At 45.9% G+C, this 22,996-nt stretch overlaps 1 protein-coding gene across 1 annotated transcript in view; it reads right to left on the minus strand.

Annotated features, from left to right (window-relative positions):
* Positions 1-683: 683 nt before the first annotated feature.
* traf4a (tnf receptor-associated factor 4a) overlaps positions 684-22,996 on the minus strand; it is a 36,718-nt gene continuing 14,405 nt past the window's right edge. Inside the window, exons 2-7 of the mRNA XM_072690644.1 lie at positions 12,132-12,183; positions 6,809-6,913; positions 5,846-6,007; positions 4,636-4,797; positions 3,443-3,598; positions 684-2,586 (exon numbers count right to left, since the gene is read on the minus strand). Of these exons, the coding sequence (XP_072546745.1) occupies positions 1,954-2,586; positions 3,443-3,598; positions 4,636-4,797; positions 5,846-6,007; positions 6,809-6,913; positions 12,132-12,183 (1,270 nt within the window). The 3' untranslated portion in view covers positions 684-1,953. The remainder of the gene's footprint in view (positions 2,587-3,442; positions 3,599-4,635; positions 4,798-5,845; positions 6,008-6,808; positions 6,914-12,131; positions 12,184-22,996) is intronic.

The raw sequence follows: 22,996 nt of genomic DNA on the forward strand, positions 1-22,996 counted from the left end.
GGGGTTCTACAACACGGTGGAACAGTAGACGGTTCTCTCTCTCTTTCTGTAACAGTCAGGAAACAAACCGTATATATTACGAGAGTATGTGTTTACAGGCGTATTTCCTCTCGCCCGGCGGAATCCGATCACAGAAAACGCATTCCGCCTACACTGGTGTTCAAATCAGACGCGATGCGTCTTTGACCACCTTCGATTGTAATCCGATTACAATACGTCTTGGGGGTGTTTACATCTGGCTCTTCATGCAGACTGGTGAAATCCATGCGCGATCTGATCACCAAAAACGCACGTTAATGGCAGGTGTAAACAGGCTCTCGGACAAATTTCACCGTGGAAGAGCAGAACGTTTAGGTGACGCTGAGCTACTGCGCTACAATACCCGAACTCATTTCACTGGATTTGAAACTGGAAATGTGAGATTTGTCGATAATGCTAATTATCAGATATGGGCATCAGCCCAGAAAATCAGGCAAGATGTGCACGGCTACCGGTTACTTTGGAATGCTACAGTAAGATCAGTTCATTTTAGTATTTGCATAGTGCGACACACTCTGAACTGACCGCTCACGCTCTGGTTTGTGGTGTACTTTTTTTTTTTTGACAAAGCCTCTTTGTCCAACATTAGCGAAGTATGCTTTCTTCCTCCTGTCGCTAAAGTGTATGATAGCTGCACACTCCCATTTTTTTTTTACATGCGTTAAGTTTACTGTGGTGGTTAGCTTTACCACAGCCACCAAGCACTGGCACTGGCGTTATTAGTAGCTGCGTGTTAATGCCCCTTTTAATGCTTCCAGTTGTGAAGTTGTGAGTACCGTCCTCCTCTCTCACCACCTCTACAACAATGTGTAAGTACAGCAGTAAGACGGGTTAAAACAGCCTAAACAAAGGGTCTGAGCGGCTTCTGGCTTAATAAAGCCAATACCATTAAAACAGGCCTTGATTGGGACATCCCTAACCACACCATGGCAAGTCCACCCAGTTCTCAACCAACGACTGCATGTAAACAAGTTCTTACATCATGGCTTTCTCTTCACACACACACACACACACACACACACACACACACACACACACGCTCATACATGAGTGCATGAGTTCACTTGCAGAGGACTGGTTGAAGAGCCTGAGACTACACATTAGCACACCGGCCTCTTCACACCCAAGAATGCAACTCTCCTGAGCGTGCCTTTGACAAGGTGGTGATAAAACGTCCCGAAGCGAGCTCCGCGTGCTGGAACGCCGTAAAAAACTAAAGGCTGAGAGTCTGAGAGGGCCTCGGGTGACGGGACGTGACCAAGTGAGACATGTTTACTTCACAGCTGCTATTAGTTTACTTAAAAGTAGTTCAACAGGAAAACTGGATCCCGCAGTCCGTGTCGCCGGGTTTCAGCTCGAGGATCATCAGTGGGGGAGAGCGTGTGTAAACAAAAGGCAAACGGGTTTGAGTGTGTACGCGGAATTCCTAACGCAGACCACACAGGTTTCGTCCACCCATGTGTGTCCAGAGCCCTGCTTGCCTTGTTTCTGAACACGGTTCAAACAAACATTCTCAAGTGCAAAGGTTGCGAACAACCTTTCGCACCCTCCTTAAAACTCTTACCGTTTACTTAACATCGGTCACAGAAGGATCATAAAATCACATTTTTGTAAAAACGACTTTAAATTAAAATAGAACTTTCTAGGCACTATTGAATGTCCCAAGGCTTTTGTTGCAAATTGAGGAGAAGGTGTTGAAAACGTGAATCTGAAATAAGCATGTGCAATGGTTTCACAGACCAAAACACCTCAACTTTCCTACATTTCGACATGGCGCCCCTCCACCACTTGGGCAATCTCGGAGTCTTTCGCTTGAATTTTCAGAACGGAAAACAAGCGTCATTAAGAAATGACCGGGGAAGGTCCTCCCAAAGGGTCGTCCCAGGAAAATCTTTCCAGCACTGCTTTCTGCTATCAAGCCATGATCTTCTGAGGGATCTCTATGGAAGCCTTGAGGAAGATCGCGTTGTCGCGGATGTAGTTTCTCTTGCGGATCTCGTCGTGCGAGATGAACTTGGGGTAGCCGAAGCCCAGCGTGCTCTCGTCCAGCGAGTTACGGCTGCTGCAGGGCTTCTGGAAGTTCTTCCAGTTGGGATCAGGGTTGAACGTCTCGGTGATGTGCTGCGGCTTGGACAGAGACGGGTCGCTCTGGTCCAGGATGGAGAAAGTCACCTTGTAGGCGAAGGGCCACTCAAGCAGGTTGTCGTACTCGCCGGGCAGCACGCGGATGTAGATGGAGAGGTGGGAGCCCTCGCCGCTGCCGTTGCCGTTGAGGAAGGCGGACACCTGCAGCTTGTAGCCGTAGCGGTGCGTGTAGAAGGGCGGACTGAAGAACTCGTGGTTGTTGTGCAACTTGGCCTCCTGCAGCTTGCGCGAATAGTCGCTCAACTTCCAGATGAGCACGCCGTCGTGGCTCACCGACAGCTCCTCCATCTCGCGCCGCAGCTCCATGATCTCCTGCCGCTGGCGCCCTACCAGGCTGCACATCATCGTCAGGTGGGACTTGGTGGTCTCTTCCAGGTGACGGCCGATCGCTAGCTTTGGGCACTGCAAGCATTAAAGACAAAATGGTATAATTCATATATTAATCAAACCTCAGTTGTCTTATTATTCCATGTGTAGTCAATTGGACAAGACCTGTTTGATGTCTGAAGTGTACTTATTCATGCCACTTAGCACAGAAGCTATACGGCTTGTAGCAAATGATGGACACCAAATATCCCTTGGCTGATCAACTTTATTTGGGACTAAGAGGAAACTGTTTAAATCATTTTGCCCAACTATTCCTTTAAACGGAGCAGCACAGCATGTTTACTGCTGCTCTAAGATTGCAGCTATCTCCAAAACTGAATATTGCATGCGCTGGCCTGGGCCTCTACTGGGAACTGTCCACATACATTTGTGCACTCTCTGTGTACACTTATCTACATCCCCTACGCTGGTTGGTAGGCATACACTACATTCATGTGCTTAGTCAGACCATCTACATTCCTCAACCCCCTTAGTCTGAAAACATAAGAGGAGCTGACAACATGAAGCCCATCTGCTTCCATGGCCGCAACGCTCTACATGCCTCTTTTTCTTTTTTTTAATGAAATTTACATCATGTTCAAAAATAGCCCAAAATGCACTGTCAGGATGGAAAAAAGTGTGATTCTCATTAAAATACATCCCGGGGGCGCGGAGCTGGAACTCGGAAGACGGCCATTGTTGGGGCGAGGCGTTTTTTCCCCCCTCCCCCCCGTAGGCTTTCATCGTCCATGTGAAATCCTAAACTGTTCATTTCAGAGGTGCAAACAAACGACAACAAACAAATCCTGACATGTGCAATCCCACAGCGGAGAGGATGTAAACTTGCTCAGTGGAGCGGAGTGAGCGGTTGGGGAAGGGAAGGAACACTCACTCTGTGTTTGCAGCCGGCGTCCTTAAAGGGGCACAGCACCAACGCACTGCCGCAGCTTTCCTTCACGTGGGTGGCCAGGTCTTCACGGGCAATGTTGGGGGTGCCGCACTGGTTGGGGCACTGGACCGGGAAGCGAGGGCAGTGGTACTGGTGATTCTGGAGAAAGAGGGAGCATGAGTACGTTACTTGGGCTTCGAGGAGCACCTGTGTCATGTGCTTTACTAACATGGACAAAAATACTTGACAGCAGTTCAATTATTATTATTATTATTATTATTTCATAAGTATGGTCAGTGTGACTTGACTGTATGCTACACATGTGGCACACAGAGGTTAGATATGTGGAAGTAACTGCATGCTTTCATGCTGATGAGATAATTCATATTCGGCTCGACTTGCTGAGCACAGTATTATGGAAAACTCGGAAGCCAGGATTAGATCAATGTAAATGGTACGAAATCTTCTTTAATCATTTATTGTATCCTGAATGCAGGCCTTTGCTAAAAGATGAGGGGAAACGTGTGTATGTGTGGATGCAGGTGTGTGGAGAAAGGCTGGCTCGAGTTGGGGCTGACTGGCACCGAAATCGGCTCTGAAATGAAAGCCACTGTTCATGTAGTCATGGGCCCCCTGCCATCCCGCTCTATGGAGCCTTCATCGCCATTAATACACCACTGAGACACCTCTGTTCCATTAGCACCCAGTTTCAAAAAACACATACCTCTTACAAACATTGCACCACCTCACTATCCTAAATACCCACAACCTTTCCTGCCAGACCCTAAAACCAAACATAACACCACCCTCCTTTCAGTTTGTGAGCCTCTAGTAAACTCCATACAAGCAAACCTCCACAGCAGTCATGTTCACTCAGCTGAGGTAAGTCCATCTACAAGTTTTTCCATCTCCATCCCAGTCATGACTCATTTATACATGGTTTCATATGTGAATCAAATTGGGACTCAATCCCAACCACTGTGGATCAAATTTAGAGATTCAAAGAAGCGACTCCAATTTGCCCTGCCGTGTGAACAAAGCCGGAGAAACCCCAAATTCCCACAAGGACTCCAGCATATGAGAACATAACTGGAAGGTACGGCTCAGCTGTCACTCTGAAAGCTGCTGACTGATATACAGCTTGCCGAGTCGGTAGCTAGCTGGTTGGAGCGGTTCACTCCAGTCAAGGGACGGACCTGGATGGTGTCGTAGACAAACTCTTTGCCGCAGTACTTGCAGGGCTGCGTGCGTTTTGGACACTCGGCCATGGTGTGCTGGGCGAGGAGCCTCCTCATCATCCTTGCCCCGCACTTATTCTCACAGTACACACTCTCCTGAGGACAGATGCCCTGGTGGTTCTGAAAGAGAGACGAAGAGAAAGGCAGGCGTTAAATGATTGCCACTATAACTTGTTTTCATTGAGGCTTTTGTGAGCTTAAAAGCAACCAAAATTCAAATTGCTCATGTCACTGCATATGCAAACAATTTAGCGCAACTTCCTTAAGGGCAAATAAAAAAAAAAAACAAGATCCTAATAAAAAAAAAAAAAAAGACATTAAACTCAAACACGCCTCTTTTATAGATGGCGGAGCTTGTTTTCAGCATATGAAAATGGGTGTGGTGGCTTATTAGGCAATAGCAGTAGGCCTTATGGTGTAAAGCCTCAAGTTCTCTCAGTGTCTTTCAAGGAAAGGAACTCTGAACCCATACTGGGGAACAAGGCTTGTCATCAGTGTTTTTTTCTGATTAGTAGCAGCAGTTTCTGCTCCCTGAAGTTTGAATGGAATGAGAGCACAATGGGTTTGTCCTGTCCTGTCCTGTGTGGCTGTTCTCCACTGAGAAATGTTGGTCTTGTGAGTCTTTTGAACACGTCCTCCTCGTTTCAGATCATCTCGTTTCAGAACATTTGTTTGAGTGCTGTTGAACGATAGGGGCTGCCTTGCTTTTGGAAAGTGGTTATTTTGAAGTCTTGTCCCATTTCTAAAGACTTGAGCAACACACTATAAACGTTTCCTGGTATCCATGCACAATCAGGCAGAACCTGTGGAAACTCTACTCCCACCACTACACTGCTAACAAATATCCACACACTTTTTCCAGTGGAAAACTAGGCCAATCTCTGCAAGACCAAATGACTAAAGAGCTTATTCAGCAAGTCAACAGCCTTTCAGTCCTTATAAATAAAGGTGCTTCTGTGGCATCTTTGAGCAATGCCATAGAAGAACCACCTTTGGTTCCGTTAAGAACCACGTTCATAATAGAGCTGGGTAAATATGTACAACCGACAGCTACAGCTGTGCGCTTCCCAAAAGCACGTCTAAAAAAAAAAAACAACAGCATTCCCTCATTCCCCAGAGTTGACCTGAGACGGGTTGGGGGCAGACATGACCGAGACAGCGTTCATACCTCGAAGGCCTCCCCCGTGAACTCGCTGCCGCAGAACTCGCACTTGACCTTGCGCTTGGGGCAGTCGTGCTGCAGGTGCTCCGGCAGGTCGCGGCGCGTCAGCTTGACGGCGCAGCGGTTGGGGCAGGGGATCACGTTGAAGGCGCAGGTGGAGAAATGACCCTGAGGGAGCGGAACATAGGGCAAGTGTCAGCAAGTACGGAGTAGACTTCCAGTGGGCTCAACGCGCTCACTCGCAATGCTAGACTGCACTATGGCAGTAAGGAGAGAGAGGGAGAGAGTGTTTTTAAAAAAGAAGCAGACGAGGAGATCCAGCACCACACCAGGTCTTCTGTTTCGCTGTTGTGTAAAACGGTTTTATCTCTGATGCTAGTTGGTAACTTGGTAAGTTATACAAAGGAAGCTTTGAAAAAATTACATTAAAGATGTGTCCAGACGCTTTTAGCTTTTATAAGACGCACAAGTAACATATATTCCCTTTTATGTCTTAGTTTTTAGATTGTGATAGACTTAATTGTGATATTCAACTGGCAGATTCACAATAAGACATCGCAACCTACAGAACAGCACATAGCACAACAATAGTGCTAGGTAATGTAGCAAGTCTGTAGGCCACCGACCATTAACATAGCTAGCTAAAAAGCTGAGAGAGATTAGCTTGGAGATTTTACAAATGGCTAAAATGTGCTGGATGTCTGCGTGGGGCAGTGGTGGCTCAGCGGTTTGATCACCCTCACTGCTCCCCGGGTGCTGCTGTGGGCACGTGTTCTGACCACTAGTGTTTATGTGAGTGTGTGTTCACTGCAAGGATGGGTTAAAGGGTGGAGCAGAGTCGAGTAAAGTGGTGTAGGTACCATGCAGTGGAAAAGCGCCACAATACAGAAGAGACGCAGAGGGAAGAACAAACAAATAAGGAAGAAAAAAAAAAGAGCACTACAGAAGGGCGATGAGCAGTGAACTGACCTGCAGCTGCTTCATCTGACCGGTCCAGCGGCATCCCTCCTCACTGTGGATGCAGCGGATGGGCAGAGCCAGAATTTGCTGCTCCAGTTCTGGATCAGGATATATCTGCGACACATAAAACATGCAATAACGTTAGCGTATCCTCCCACATTAGCGCTGCTTTACGACTGCGACTACACTAAACGGACAAAAGTATTGAGACACCTGCTCATTCAGTGTTTCTTCTGAAATAAAAAGCATTTATATATATATAAACATAAAAAAAATTGTCTTGATGTGAGGATTTGATTGCATTTAGTGACAAGAGCGTTAGTAAGGCCAGGATGTTTGATGGTCATCACCCCATCTCATCCTCAAAAATACTGAATGGAGCATCAAGCATCATTCCAGAGAACACAGTTCTTCCACTACTCCACAGCTCAATGCCGGGGGGCTTCATACCCCTCTAGTCCACACTTGGCATTCTGCTCTAGATAGTCCTATTCTATTGGCAGTACTTCTCTAGATGTCTCCTTATTTGACCAAGGGTGCCCCAACCCTTTGCATATTACTGTATCTATGACTGCTGCTTTACAGAGTAAACTGTGCATATGTGTGTGTGTGTGTGTGTGTGTGTGTGTGTGTGTATAAACGTCATGCAGTGGCCTCTGTATTTCCCTCTTGTCCATAAAGATGAAGAAGGATGAGGCAGTGCTCTATCCAATCAGCCCAAATCCTCTACCCCTGCACAGGGAAGCAGGATTTACACTGATAGCAGCTCTCTCTCTCTCATACAAAGATTTGCTGTGTGTGGGGATCACACGCGAGGCAGTGCTGCGGGCATATCTGTCTGTCATCCTCAGAGTGAAATGAGGCTGAAGTTATTCCTTACTAGATCTGAAACCCGCCTCTAATCAGTGTGGAAACGCGTTCTGACAGTGGAGACTACAAAGCGGCCCACATCCGAAGTCCCTTCCAGCCAGTAAGAGCTCTTCTTTCTTTTCATGCAGCAAAAGTGAATTGGAGGGATTTGCATGAGGAAAGATTTGCTCTGGGACTCTTAAAGAAACTCAAGCACTCTATTTTTTTTAAGAAAGCATTTAGAGCGCCATCATCACAGGCTGAAGTGTCACGTATGTGGAGCCAAGCGGCTGGAAAAAAGAAAAGGATTCTCCAAAGCAAATGCTAATGCTTATTCACCGTTCCAGTGCAGGGGATTGTGGAGGGTAGCTTTAATAATGACCTTTTAAGAACACATCCTGTGTGAATCTGATGGGCTTAGGCAGCTCTGGGAGGAAACAAAAGGCTTTTGGGTTCACACTGTCTGACTACAGCTGCTGGAGTCAACTTACAGTCACTCAACCACTCCCCCCGTTGCTCTTTGCCTCAGAGTGTGGAGAGAGCTGTTCGTTCTGAATGAAGTACCGAGCATGTCTGAATTCAAGAGAGCGCCAAAAGCCTCCATTCCAACACTGTTGTGTTCCTCGCAATCCAACATGGCAGGTCTAGCGGGTAGCAAACTCCAGGTAGCCACAGCAGTTCAGGGTCATCTCTTTAGCTAATGTGAAGTATAAGCTTGTAGCCTAAGACCAAAGACTTCAGGTGTGAATATGGTCATTGGGCAGATTTAAAACTAGCATTTAATGATGTATTCATTGAATTCCAGGTGACGCCAGGCTACAGAGCTGCTGTACATCCCAGGAACTTCTGGACTTCACAATGATCTTGCCATCTCCTCTGAGAACTCACTGGTCACTCCAGCTACAGAAGCACGAAGCCTTGGTGTATTAATGGATGATCCGTTATCGTTCTCAAGTCATGTCGCAAATTCAACATCCAGAGAATTCGACCCTTCCTCTCTAAAGAGGCCTAAAGAGGACCTGGAGTCGGCCATGACTACGGCGGCCTACGTCCTCAACCAAGTGAAAAACTCCATTTGAGACACAGGCAGTGTCAAGGCCGTCCATATCGGAGATGGGCCCATGCTATATAGAGCTCACCCACTTCTCTAGTGCTCTTGGCTTTTGAGGAGAGTGGAGTTAGCCCACTGACCTCCTCACACCCAGCTTTAATGGATTACCCACTTTAAGCTCTCAGAAACACATGATGCAGTCCTGCCTACTTAACACATCCATGCAGAGCTGCACGCCGGCATGGCCAGATGACTAAGCGAGTGGCGGTTTCCTTGAGAATTATTAAAAGTATGTGTTTAGGTGCAAAAGGCCTGTAATTGAGACCATTTATGAGATCAAGACTGATAGCTCGGATATAGCCGAACTGTGGGAGTGCGCAGCCTCACCGGAGGGCTGAGCCTTAGTCGTTGGCGTTGGCTAGTATTTTTTTTTTTTAAACGCAGATGGCCTGGTGTTTCCCCTTCCCAGTGTGGTCTGATTAGACATTGAAAAGCGGGGCTGAGAAACAAGCCTAAACTCTAATTAAAGAGATTGAGTGGAATCCTCCTCCTTTGAAGGGTGTAGCACAGATGATGCAGGTTGTAATTTCCTCCCAGAAATAGTTTGGGAAAAGCGGTAGTTTTGGGGGTCTCCCTGAAATAGCTTGCCCCCCCCCCCCCTCGACTGTATCCACAGTATCTCTCTACGGCTTTCGGCGTCTTGACATCACGACCGTGTCGGGTGCCCTACAAACAAAGCCCTGGCTTAAAACTGCTGACGAAATTCAAGACGTATTTATCTTGGGCGCTACGCATTGACATATTCTGCACCATCCGGGGGACGGCACATCTTCCTTGTTCCAAGCAGAATGGAGATCGAAACAAATTGAGATGATTCATCCCCTCCTCTCTCTCTCTCCCTCTCTCTCTCTCTCTCTTTCCGCCTCCTCCTCCTACCTCTGCGCTCCTTCTACCCACATCCGACACTGTCGGGGTAATGAGAAGCTTGCGGTCGCTGGTTAGTTGTCATTTGCAGGTGGGTTTTCCTGGGCCTCCAGCGCGAGGCCGTGGAGCTGCAGCAGAGGCCGACACCCTGCACTGGAGCTACGGGGCCGTGTGTATTTAGAGATAATGGTATGTCATACAGTATGCATGGCATGCCATTACCTATAAAAACGGACAAAAGTACAGACAAACCTCAGGCTTCTAGGTGGCTGTTACCACCGCTTTGAGCTGTACGATGTACTTTAGTCAGTTTCTGTGGATAACAGTATGTTATACACCGTCATAAACCATAAGAAAGTCCATTTGAGATTACCTAGATTGCCATGGTGTGAGGTAGGTGTCCTGAAGTGAAAGCTCTTATTACGAGTTAGCTAAATGCTGTTGTTGAAGAAAAAACGCCCGTTATTTTGTTACCTACGTATTCCTGCTCAAGAAAAAGACTCCATCACTGATTGAGGTAGAAATATATTTTTAGCTATATGAGGTATAGGTTTCTACGAGTTGTCAGCTACATGCTCCAGATCTCCACTCCTTGTTAGCCACATCTTGCCATTATTTGTTAGCTACACAATGTTGTTGAGGTCTAAGCTTCTAACACTTGTTGTTGGAGTTGACAAGTAATGAACGCTTACACTTCATGTTGTTGTTCTTGAAATAAAAGCTTCCATTTGCAAGCTAAAAGTTAGCTTGAAAAGTCATAAACCTTTCTGTTGGCTACATGTTGAGGTAAAAGCGGCCATTATTTGTCAGCTACATGCTGTTTTTGAGGTAAAGGTCTCCACTCCTTGTTAGCTACATCTTCATGTTGAGGTAAAAGCGGCCATTATTTGTCAGCTACATGCTGTTTTTGAGGTAAAGGTCTCCACTCCTTGTTAGCTACATCTTCATGTTGAGGTAAAAGCGGCCATTATTTGTCAGCTACATGCTATTTTTGAGGTAAAGGTCTCCACTCCTTGTTAGCTACATCTTCATGTTGAGGTAAAAGCGGCCATTATTTGTCAGCTACATGCTGTTTTTGAGGTAAAGGTCTCCACTCCTTGTTAGCTACATCTTCATGTTGAGGTAAAGGCGGCCATTATTTGTCAGCTACATGCTGTTTTTGAGGTAAAGGTCTCCACTCCTTGTTAGCTACATCTTCATGTTGAGGTAAAAGCGGCCATTATTTGTCAGCTACATGCTGTTTTTGAGGTAAAGGTCTCCACTCCTTGTTAGCTACATCTTCATGTTGAGGTAAAGGCGGCCATTATTTGTCAGCTACATGCTGTTTTTGAGGTAAAGGTCTCCACTCCTTGTTAGCTACATCTTCATGTTGAGGTAAAGGCGGCCATTATTTGTCAGCTACATGCTGTTTTTGAGGTAAAGGTCTCCACTCCTTGTTAGCTACATCTTCATGTTGAGGTAAAAGCGGCCATTATTTGTCAGCTACATGCTGTTTTTGAGGTAAAGGTCTCCACTCCTTGTTAGCTACATCTTCATGTTGAGGTAAAGGCGGCCATTATTTGTCAGCTACATGCTGTTTTTGAGGTAAAGGTCTCCACTCCTTGTTAGCTACATCTTCATGTTGAGGTAAAAGCGGCCATTATTTGTCAGCTACATGCTATTTTTGAGGTAAAGGTCTCCACTCCTTGTTAGCTACATCTTCATGTTGAGGTAAAAGCGGCCATTATTTGTCAGCTACATGCTGTTTTTGAGGTAAAGGTCTCCACTCCTTGTTAGCTACATCTTCATGTTGAGGTAAAAGCGGCCATTTCTGTTCTATTTCTAGTTAGCTATACAAAGTACAGGCTTGCTTCACTTGCTAGCTACCTGCTGTTGTTGAGGTAAAAACGTTGGCTACTTATTAGCTTCATGCTGTTGAGGTAAAAGCAGTCATTATTTGTTAGCTACATGATGTTGTTGAGGTAAAGGTCTCCTCCATCTTAGCTACATCTTGAAGCTGAGGTAAAAACGTCAATTTCCGTTCTACTTCTAGGAAGCTATACAAAGTACAGGCTTGCTTCACTTGCTGGCTAACTGCTGTTGTTGAGGTAAAAGCTTCAAGCTAATTATTAGCTACATGTTGTTGTTGAATACATGCATAAACTTGCCTAGAGTATAAGCTATCATTTCTAGTTAGCTATACGAAGTATATGCTTGCAATACTTGCTAGCTACCTGCTGTTGTTGAGGTAAAAACTATGGCTACTTTTTAGCTATATGATGTTGTTGAGGTCTAAGCTTCTAATGCTTGTTGTTGTTGAAGCGTTAGCATGTAGTACTTGTTAGCTCCATGTTGTTGTTGTTGTTGTTGTTGTTGTTGAGGAAAAAGCTTCTATTACTCATTACCTACATCCTGCTGTTGCGGTATAACCGTCCATTGCTTGTTAGCTACATGTTGAGGTGAAGTGTAAAGCCAATGCCATTGCTAGGATGAATAGCGTAGATCTAAGAAAGGCTTAAGGTGTGTTACCTTTGCGTAGTCCAAGGGTAGCTGGTCCTCTGGGCACTTGAAGACCCCCTCGCTGCAAAGAAGCAAAGAAAAGCAGACGTTAATACCATCTCAACAGTGTAGAGGTACAGTATAGATTCCATAATCATCATCATCATCATCATCATCATCTCTTCTCACAAAGCCAGAATTCGAACTCCAGATCAGTTTACGAGGCTGTGTTTATTGTAACACATGGATGTGTGTGAGGAGACCAAAAAAAAAGGTCTGCCAAATGAAGATGAGCTCAAAGCTCTCCAGCTTCTCCACCCTCGCATTCCAGCAGGAGAGCTGAGTAATCAAACAGTGGCCCCAATCCAGCCTCAGCACACACCCAACCAAGCGTGCGCTACACCAGTCCACATAACGCTCTCTGAGCCACTGACTTTAATGTACTTGTCCTTTCCATCGCCAGGTCCCTCAGGACCTTTCCACAAATCTACACGGCCTCTGACATCAACCTGACCCACCTTTCTTCTGTCTGAAACGCATAATGGCTTTTGTCCAAAGCCACTCTTTGTTTTTTTTTGGGGGGGGGGCTTTTTTTTTTATCTCCTCCCTACTGTACTGGCTCATGTTTCCTTGCTTTTTTTCAGACAGCAAAGCAGTGACAACTACGTGGCATCTGAAAAGAACCGCTTTGCCAAGAAGGCCCTGCAGCAGTGGGCTAGCTTTTGTGCTTTTGTGTTGTGTGCCTGTCTCTCTGCCCACCAGGGAATTATTGATTACTTAAGTTCCTTGTTCCTGGGGTGGGACAGGCTGTATCGGGCAGTGAGTCTGCTTTGTTAGCTAGAGCGAAAAAAAGAGAGCTAGAAAGAAAAGGATAGACAGACAGAGAGAGCGAGAGGGAGACCGAGAGAGAGACACACTATACATGTATATACTCCAATTCCAAAGAAATTGTAGGAACATTTAATATATTAATTTTATATTTAATATTTTAAATATATAAATTATTCATTTGATCATCGCGTATGAAACATAAGACACTCTCAACATTCATTTAAGACTTTCCCAGTCATTTTAGATTCATCTTCAGCTCTGTTCTAGAGCTGTAATTCTAGAGGTTTTTTTTTAGCCCTCCGCTGAACGTCTCCCAGACGTCCCCCTTTTTTTTTTTAGATGCTGAGCTTATTGTGTGCACCAAACTCACTCATATCATGATCATAACCATGCATTCTCTGCAGCTACATTTATCCTATTGAAGATATTAATTCCATAGTGCCTGTTGCAATTATTTCCCAGTACAAAAAGCAAAAGGGTGAGATGGTGCGTATATGATATTGAGAGAGAAAAGCAGAGATTGGGGGTGGGTGTGGGGGGCATGGAGGGGAGGGAAAGGGCCGGTGTGATTTAGGGTCATCTTAGAGGAGTGGAATAGCTCATTAGTGAGGCCCTTCTGGCAGCACGGCCTGTCCGCAGCACTGTTGTGTCACCATGAAATATTCACACTGGTAAATAATGGAAATGACTGCTGCAGATATCAGCAGTGGAAGAGGTGTGTGTGTGTGTGTGTGAGAGAGAGAGTTTTAGGATTAGGCCTAGACTAGTCTTATTACATATAGCTTTAAACGCTGCAATGCTTCTTTGCCGGGTTTAGTGGAGCTGGAGAAGGATGGAGAACTGCTTGTATGTTTTTTTTTTTTGGTTTATGTTCTATATAGCACCAAAGAGGGTTCTACTGTTCCCCATAGCATGAGCAATGCTCCCATCAGTAGGAGGATATGGACTTAACACGTCTCCTTCGATACATGTCAAGCCAAACACTGTGTTTTTTTCCCAACTGTCGATGCAGCATCGCCGGGCAGTCGAAACACTCTGAGGAAAGTGCAGCCAGTTGTGCTCTCTCTGACTCCGGCTGCCGATGGCAAAGCGTTAAAAGACCCTTTTTTAAACAGAGCCCTTTCAGATACCCTATAGAATCATTATTACTTGCATTTCTATTGGCTCATTTTTCAAGACACCAGGGATACAAGGTTTTTTGCATGACAGTGGCAAGACAACCAATTTATCAACCAAGTTAGGTTCTGATGTGAATGAGTTTGCTGATCCTGGCCTTGTATAAAACAAATGGCCCAATGTCTGTATGCAGAGGCCTCTCCAACAGAAAAACTAACAAAGATCCCATTTGTGGAATTGATCCCCATAGCTGAGTTAATAAACCGCAAGCACTGCCCAACACACAGGCCCCCCTCCCCCAAAGGCAGGAAGGAGGAGTGGGCCGAAAAATAACCCTGGTGAGCATGACAATGTATGAAGCAGTGATATTCTTGGGGTATAAGGAGGAGAAGAGGCAATCAGCGCTTTGTTAGAGTGTCTAAAGGGGGCTAAAAGTGAGAGTGAATACAGTGTCTCACTTAGCTGCTATTAAGCTGGAAGCTCAGAAGGAGCTCCACAAGAAGCCTCAGATGAATGGACTTTTTCACCAAGTCAGTAAACAGACGAGAAGACAACAGGGCTCCCAGTTTGAGCTGTAAGGGACAGGAAAAAGCCCTCAATGTCCCTAAGGGTCCTTATCTGGGGGGCTAAAGCATCATCTGACAAGGGTCAACACAGACTCTCAGTGGGGCCGGGGCACCGACTGGCCCCAGCTGCAATGAGGCCTGATGATGAGGCTTAATACACACACCCTCGTTTTGCTCCATTAGGGTCAGTGTGTCAGCAGGGCACTGGGTGAGCAATTAATACCCACAATGGGGCCTAAAAGAAAAAAAAAAAGACCAAAATCAATTACTCGGTGGAGACTCGCTCGACAGAATTACAGCCAGGCTGCTGTATAAAGCAGTTTATTACCGGCCCAACAGAGCCCTTCCATTCACACTGATCCTGCACAGAGAACAGAGGTCTGAGGCCACAGCTGAGGAGTTGCTAGCGTTTTGGGGGTGTAAAAAAAAAAAAATGCAGATATATCTTGATGCATCTGGCCAATTGTGCCAATCCTATTGCGGCATAGATTTTATTTAATGCACTCAATTCCTAAAATACAGCGGATGTCTTTGACAATTCAGTTGTTTAGCAACTGCAGTCTAATGTTAACAAACTACAACTAAAGGAGTGAGGCTGGGCCAGTGTTGTGCAGTCAGCTGGTGTGGCAGACAAATTGTGTATTGTGAATCCCCTGTAGGTCCACATATGATATCTGGATTCATGGCAGTCCTAAAAACAGTCCTAATTCATATTAATATGTGGCTCTTAAACAGCTGCTGCTTTTGGTACTGTGTTCTGATTGGCTGTCCTGTATTGTGTCTGTGATCTAAGGATGGCTGGTTCGAATCCCGGGTACTTCTGCTTGCCATCAGCAGCCGGAGTCAGAAAGAGCACAACACGGGGGTTGGCTGACAGCACTTCCTCGCCACATCACTGCTAGAAAGGAGGCAGCGGCTGGCTTCACATGTGTCGTAGGAGATCTGTGCCAGCCTTCCAATTCCTATTCTTGGGGGCGTTGCTAGTGATGGGGGAGTTCACATGAACATCTGGGTAATTGTCCTTCCAAAGACAATAAAAAAAAGCAGTCCAGGCTAAAACAAACACTGATGTATGATGAATAGGCAATAAGAAATTCCTTATTATAAGCTTTAAATAATTGACCACTCAACTGAATCGAAACACAGATTTACACCCGTACTCCCCCATAAAGAAAGCCCAAGAATTAGTTCTGTGGTGCAGAGGAGTTAAACAAGTGCCTCTACAGTTTAGAGCCCAGGCACAAACGAGCGCGAGGAGGCCGGCCTTGTGCTGTCAGGCCAATTTCTTCCAGGCAGGACGAGAGAAGACCTGCAGCTACACATTCAGCTGCTCGCGACCCTGGCACTAACGCCAGCTGACTGCACAGCACCGGCTTAGCCCCGAGACTCCTCGCTGCTTTGTGACCGCAAATTAAGATTAGGGTAAGAAGAGACAAAGGCAAACAAACAGCTACAGAGGACAGCACCCACAGCAAGAGTTTAAACCCTGGTACACTCACCCCACCACTCCCCTCGGTAGTGCTTTGTGTGACTTTGAAAGGTTAAGTATACACTCTGATTGCAAAGTATACACTCTTCCAGAAAAGGGTTCTGTTTAGCAGCAAAAACAGTCATTTCTCTTTCCCTCTGGTGCTATACTGAACCCTTTTAAAGAACCATATACAGGTTTTCCATCACATCACTTTTAACCAGGCAATAAAGCATTCATGTACTTCTTTACAAAGTGTAGTTTCACTAGCAAACTCTTTAAAAGCCCACCTCCTTCCATTCAAGCTGAAAGCACCGATAGTGGAGCTCTGCGGGCTGAAAGCAAGCCTTGTGGTGAACCGCATCCATGAAAAGTATAAAAATACTCTGACCCACAAAGCAATGCCTTTTAAACACTTACTCGGAGGCAAAACTTATGAGTGACAAACAGACTAATCGTATATGCTCTCAAGGGGGCCACCACGTCACGGAATAGTGCGTTTCGTGCAGCGGCCGCATTAAAATTTCAGAGGCCCCGCTGGTCTCCTTTAACATGCAGGCAGGCATGACAGCTGCTGTAGTGCGGCCACGACCAGCAGAGAGCTGGACCCCATGTGCGGGAACAGCAGGACAAAAGGGGTAAAAACACACCCGCGGCATCCACCACTGCGCCCAGAGTGACGAGAGCAACCTGTCCATCTGACGGCAAGAACATCAAGAAATGGAATGGTGATTACTTAAATATAATTACAAATCATGCATAATTAATAACACAGCAAGCTGCTTAATTCATGACATTTACATTCTCTATCAGCAGGTGCGAGGCTTCGACTTCCAAACATTGGCATTATCGTCATTCCTTAAAGAAGACAGATTGACTGCATGCTTCATCGCTAAGACGGCGTAATCGGTCCTGGCAAATGGATTTAGTGCAGCACAGTGTGGTAAAACATGGCCCACAAGAGGAGGATCAAGAGGCCCACAGGTCAGAAATGAGCTTCTGCTAAAAATGGTGCCAGTTACAGTGGGACTGTGGGTCTGGGAATGACGTGATGTGCTAATACAAACGTTGAAACCCTTTAACAGACCTGCAATCCAAAACGCAGCAAACCAGAGAGCATTTATCAGTCTCATCTTGTACCTCCAAAATTGCAATTTAGACATTTTGGAGCATTTTTATTGGTCCATTAACCATTTGGGTTTGATGCCACTGCTACTGTTGGCCACTGTTGGGCCTTGATTGGAGACTCCGGAGTTCTCCAGGGGTTCCATAGTAGTACGTGTGTCTCAACAGAGAGCCAGTGAGCTACCACACCACGTGGTTTGACTGTCGACCTGGGGCAAAACTCCAGACACTACACTGGCCCACCTCTGTAATACAAGTAGCTTTGTAAGTCATTCTGGATAAGAGCACCAGCTAAACGCCTTAAATGTAACTTACGAAAACATACCATGGCTAACCCAGTGCTCTGACCTCGAGATTGATGAGCTGGTATAAAGGTTTTGGTGTAGCGATGTAGCAACCAACGAATGAATCAAGCAAATGCTTGAGCTCCACCCACCCCTTTGTAGGCCACCCCACTGCCCTGTGAATCTCTGCTGTCCCTTGAAGCGTACACTAGAGTCATTCGCTTCCATACGGCTATAGATGTAGACAGACGTCATAACACTGTCGGCAGACTTAACATATCGCCCGTGACAGCAATGCTAATAGAAAAGTGGCCAATCAGGAGCATTCTTCAACAAAAAGGGCCTTGGCGACGGTTGAATAGAGAATTCATATTAGGTTCTACAAATCTGTTCGGTCAGTCATTTGCTGACATACGCTGGCCAACCGAACTGTGGACAGACTAACTCAATAGAGACACTCGTGAGTTTATCGAGGACACTGAAGTGAGTCATGCAAAAAGAAGCACTGCCAACTGTTCTGCCCTGTTTGAAAAGCTACAGTGTCCATTGATATGTATATAAGAAACTGGAGAACTGGAGGAGTCTTGGGTTGTGAAGTGTCTGAGAGTTTGCCAAAGTGTTCAAAGTGTTTTCTTCCCTCTGCTCAGCCCTTTTCTTACGCGGGATAAGAGCTGGATTAGCTTCTACATACAAACAAAACCTTAATGTGGCTTCGCCTACAATTATTCCATCTATCTGACTCTCTGTGTCCCAGTAGATGTTGCCGTGCTCTCAAGAGTGTTTGGAGGAAACGGGAGTCACGTTTCATCTTTGCTGGAGATCCCTTAATCCCTCCAATCCAGCTGAGACAGACAGGCCGAGAGAGTGCATCTACACACTGAACATATTCGCCCCTCAACTGCTCTGCTCAACAAGGCCGCCGACGTACAGCGTCTGACTGCTGATGGACAGCCACGGCCACATGTCCCAAGGAGCTCACCAAGCAGTCAGGTTCGTCTTATTTTAGAGAACATATGGGTTGGAATGGGGCACCTCAGGACATTAGCAAGAGCTTTTTCACCTCAAATCCTTGGTTTTCAGTAGGAGATGTGGAGAGTACGGGCATTGAACTGTTCAACTTTACAGGCTGGGCATGACTAGGAATCTCATATATATATACACTGATACCCATTTTAACCCACTACCTTGGACATCTGTTTCAGACGCACAACATCTAAATCCTGAACGTGGTCTGTTGAGTCAGTCCGTGGTTTCAACAAAGGCAGTGTCCAGTCTGAGGGCTCGATGTTTAAAACAGGACATCTCATGTTTCCTGCATGTGCAGTAGAGTGTGTGTGCCAAAGCAACAAATCATGACTGGACTTGGACTCCGAGTGGACTGAATTTACAGTGGTTATGTACAGCCCTCTCTTTCCAACTGCTGCTAGAACCATTGTCTGAAACCTATTGTTGGATCCTTAACTTTCCCTCCCTGGGCTTTAACCGTGGGGAGGGTGGTGATGCAAAAGGCAGCAAATGCATGCAACAAACCTCTGCCAATATAGGTCAGCAGTCTTTCCCCCACACTATGGAAGCAATGCATGATACTTCGGAACTGACTGTCTGCTTCAAATATATGGGCCTACCAAAGCGACTGCATTTCAGGACACGTCCACTGGGTTCTAAAATGACGGGTTCCTTTGAAAGGATTCAATCGATGGAATGATCAGAGCTTCAAATCCAAGCGCTTCCCGATTATCTGTAGAGTGAAACGGCGCAGGCGAGGTGACGTGGCCCGATTACTCACAGGTAGCACCGGGCAAAATGCCGTATGGTGACACACTTGTCACCGTTTGCGGAGGGGGTGGGGGGAGGGGGGAGAAAACTTGAGCCTTTGACGCAACGGCGCCTTCATCTCGCTTTTCCTAGCGCTGTGTGTGCGTTGACATTTGTGACTGAAAGCCATCTGCAGACTAACTCACACAAGCCCTCCATGCTAAAAGGTCAGCTAAGTAACATCACTTCTGGTTTCCAAATGCTTTCCAAGCTTTCTTTAACATGGACTTGGGCTCAGACTGACTGAAGGTTTCCCTTCAGTTCAGTGTAGAGTTTCGGAGTTGCTACTGGAAACATGCTTTCCCACATTTCACTAGCACTGTTTATACCCAGACTGGCTCGCAGCCCGGTGGTAAAAAGGTGAATCAGCAACCAGAAGGTTGTGGGTGCATATCCCAGAAAAGACGCTGGTCATGGCCTAGGGCAAGGCATTTAAGCACCCACTGTAAATGTACAAATGCAATAGAACTAACTAACGGACAATCCTATCCCCTGCCAGTCACCACTCAGGAGAGGCATGTCCACTTACGCAGCTGCATGCAGATGTAGGAAAAGCATTCCAGTTACACCTGTTGTTGTTGAAGGTGCTCCAGGTCAGTCTCCGACCATCTCCAAGCCCTATGTGAGCGACACTTGATCTTAATCCGATCACAATACATCCTGGGCATTTTTACACCTGGCTTTTCATGCCGTCAAGGGAAACCTGAACGTAATCTGATCACCCCTAACAAAAAGTGCTTGAGCTTGGAGGGAGAATCTCAGTTAGGACCCTTGTTATTAACACTCATGTCCAAGAGCATTTGAATCATGCCGGCAAACATTCAGCTAGTTTAAGCAGTAGATTTTCCAGGCCGGCTGCAGTGGTGGAGTACCGGACAGGATGGAGAGGAATCAATTCCATTACATTAGCTCCCACTGTATTCGCTGAGACCAGAGCTGACCTCCCTGATTGAGCTGCAGAACTACACGCATGGTTGCATACCCCGGCACGAAGGCCAGCATCACAACATCAGAGAGGAACTGATCTCCTATAGGAGGGTGGGAGGTGGTTAAGGCTTTTTTTTTTTTTTAGTTAATTAGGGCCATTGGTTGGAGACGCTGTAGGTGTTAAACTCTCCGGTCACATGAATACAGGCGTGAAACCTTACAGCTTTCGCCCTCATGCCTACTTTCGCTAACTTCTTACTTCCTTCACACTCCTTCATTTCCTCTGTTCTTTAATTTTTCAGTAACTTTATATACTGTGGAAATGGTCAGGACTGATTAGGCAGGTCAAGGACGTTCACCGCCATTAAAAATCGTCTTCTGCTGGCAACTCCAAGCAAAATACTGGCTAGCTCTTCAAACCTGTTTAAACTCAACAACCATGGACTCTTCTAAACAGCTGTCGGGGATCTGAAAATGAAGCAAATGGATGCCAACAAAGCAGGGAAGGCCCAAAAACAAAGATGGCTGCTCATATGCTGTCCAGAAAGGCAAAGCAAAGCCCTAACTGTCAGCAAAGGACTTGTATGCGAGGTGAATCAAGAGTATTGCAGACCTAGAAGTGTCCTGCAAGAAGGAGTGGGTGGATGGTCCTAAAAAATGTCCGGGTTTAATTATGTTTATGTCATGGGTATACTTTTATCCGCCAAATCAAACTAATCAGGAACATAGGGTTGGTGAAAATGCCCAACGCCTATAGTAAACAAATGGCCTCCGAGATATCAGTATTGCAGAAACAGTGAAACTACAGCCCTAATGCACACATACAAACTGTGGAAATGGTAAACACATTTTTTTGACAACCTCATTTTCTCTTTTAATTACAGATGGCAGGTCTAATTTTAGCACGGAGAGCAGGGAGGGCAGATGTATGTGCTCTGTAAAAGGGCAAAGGCTCCGAAGGCACACAGCGCCTCAGTAATCCAGAAGAACGCCAGAGCGGATCTGAGAGTTTTCTGCTCTTGATGAGCTTATTAAAAGGGACGCTGCCCATACGAACGTGCCACTTAAAAGGCTGTGTCAGTTATCCCTTCTTAAATGCAGACAAAAGGAGTCCTCAGCCTGGAAGATCCACGTCTCGAGCGAGAGGCGGCACACGGGAGCCTCAGGGTGGATTGAAGGATTCGAGCCCTAAATAGAACCGTGGATACAGAAGCAGTTTTTACAAGAGCTGCTCTAAGCTCAGGTCTTCAGAAGCAGGATATCCTGTGGATCTTAAGGATGGCTCCATTTTTTGGCAATCCCCAGGATTTAAGAGTGCAGGAGGGTGCTGTTTTATCTCCAGAGGGTAAAACATGGCACGGTAAGCCCTGCCGCCTGAGGTCACTGAAACACGGCCCAAAATTCTCCTGATATACAGAGAACTTTTCGCTTCCAGGAACTGATACCTAGAACCTGGACCCTGGGTGCTCTCAGCCGGCTTTTATATCTCCTTAGAAAAACTTTCGCACGTATGAGACACTGCCAAGAAAGCCCTCCTTCGTGTTCACAAGCGGTTCTCCAGTGTGTTGGAGGGATGCGCATTTTGTGTGGTACAGCAGACCACAGTAAAACATCAATAACTGGAGGCCTTCCAAGCTGGTAGTGTATGAAAAGAAAAGCTTGGTGACGCTGGGAGCTCAGAGCGTGACGAATCAAAAGAGATGCGTATGAATTTACGTAAGCGCTGATGTCACATCATCCATTTGTGAGGGTTTTGCATGGTTTGCTCAAAAGTTCAGCACTGAGAAAGCTAAGCTTTGTGAAGACCAAATGCTAAAGTTTTGGGATTATCCACAGCTGAGCAGCTCAGCACCTGACCATTAGCTGTAGAGGAATTTCATTAGTGTCCATTAGTGTATACATACATGCCCTGCTGTCTAACTGCAACTGTATAATCAATGTATAATACATGCCAAAATAGTCTTTACACATCCAAGTACTGGTACATGAGTCACATTCTGGCTCTGGGATGTTCTCTCAGGGCCTTTTCTTAATTGGCTGCTCAGCTCTTCCAACAGTTTCCTAAAAAAACAACATGCACAGTAAGCTGTGGACAGCCTGCCAGCCAAAAAGGTTTGTTTAAAAAGTTTTAAAAAGGCAGTGTCGGGAGAGTTAACAACAGTAATCCGTAACAAATGAGTAAGTACCTCTCTCAAACCCCTACACAAATCTCTACCAAATGCACAGCATAAGAGAAGATCCAGCAGCCATTTCAGTCCCTTAGGGAAATAAACACTGTAGACAGTAAAAGCCAAAGTCATGGTCAACGTGGTCATTCCCTCTCACCACAGATAAATGAGGCTAAGTGAAGGACAACATTTTCCTGCAAGGAAAAAAAAGACCCTGTGTCCTAATAGCTGGAGTTTCCCAATTTGGCTGAAATAACCTCAATTAGACATTTCCAGGTTTTCCCACTCCTCCATGCAGAATTCTTTCAGCTTCAGTGTTTAACCCAAATGACCTCACGTTTTCCCCAACCCCCCCTTTAATAATATAACAAAGAATTCATGGTGGAGTTTATGATTGGAGAGCTCTCCAAGCCCTGTAGTGACAAAGCAGCCCCAACTCATGACATTTCCACCTCCGAGCTTCATAGTTGATATGGGTTCTTGTGCTCATTCATTTTTCCAGAGCACCTGGTTCCACATGTCTTGGTCTTGGTCTAGATGTTCTCTGGCAAAAGTTAGTCTTGCTTTAAGCTTTCTTTCGACAGCAGGATTTATT

Source organism: Salminus brasiliensis, chromosome 11 (assembly GCF_030463535.1).
Source record: "Salminus brasiliensis chromosome 11, fSalBra1.hap2, whole genome shotgun sequence".
Lineage (NCBI taxonomy): Eukaryota > Metazoa > Chordata > Actinopteri > Characiformes > Bryconidae > Salminus > Salminus brasiliensis.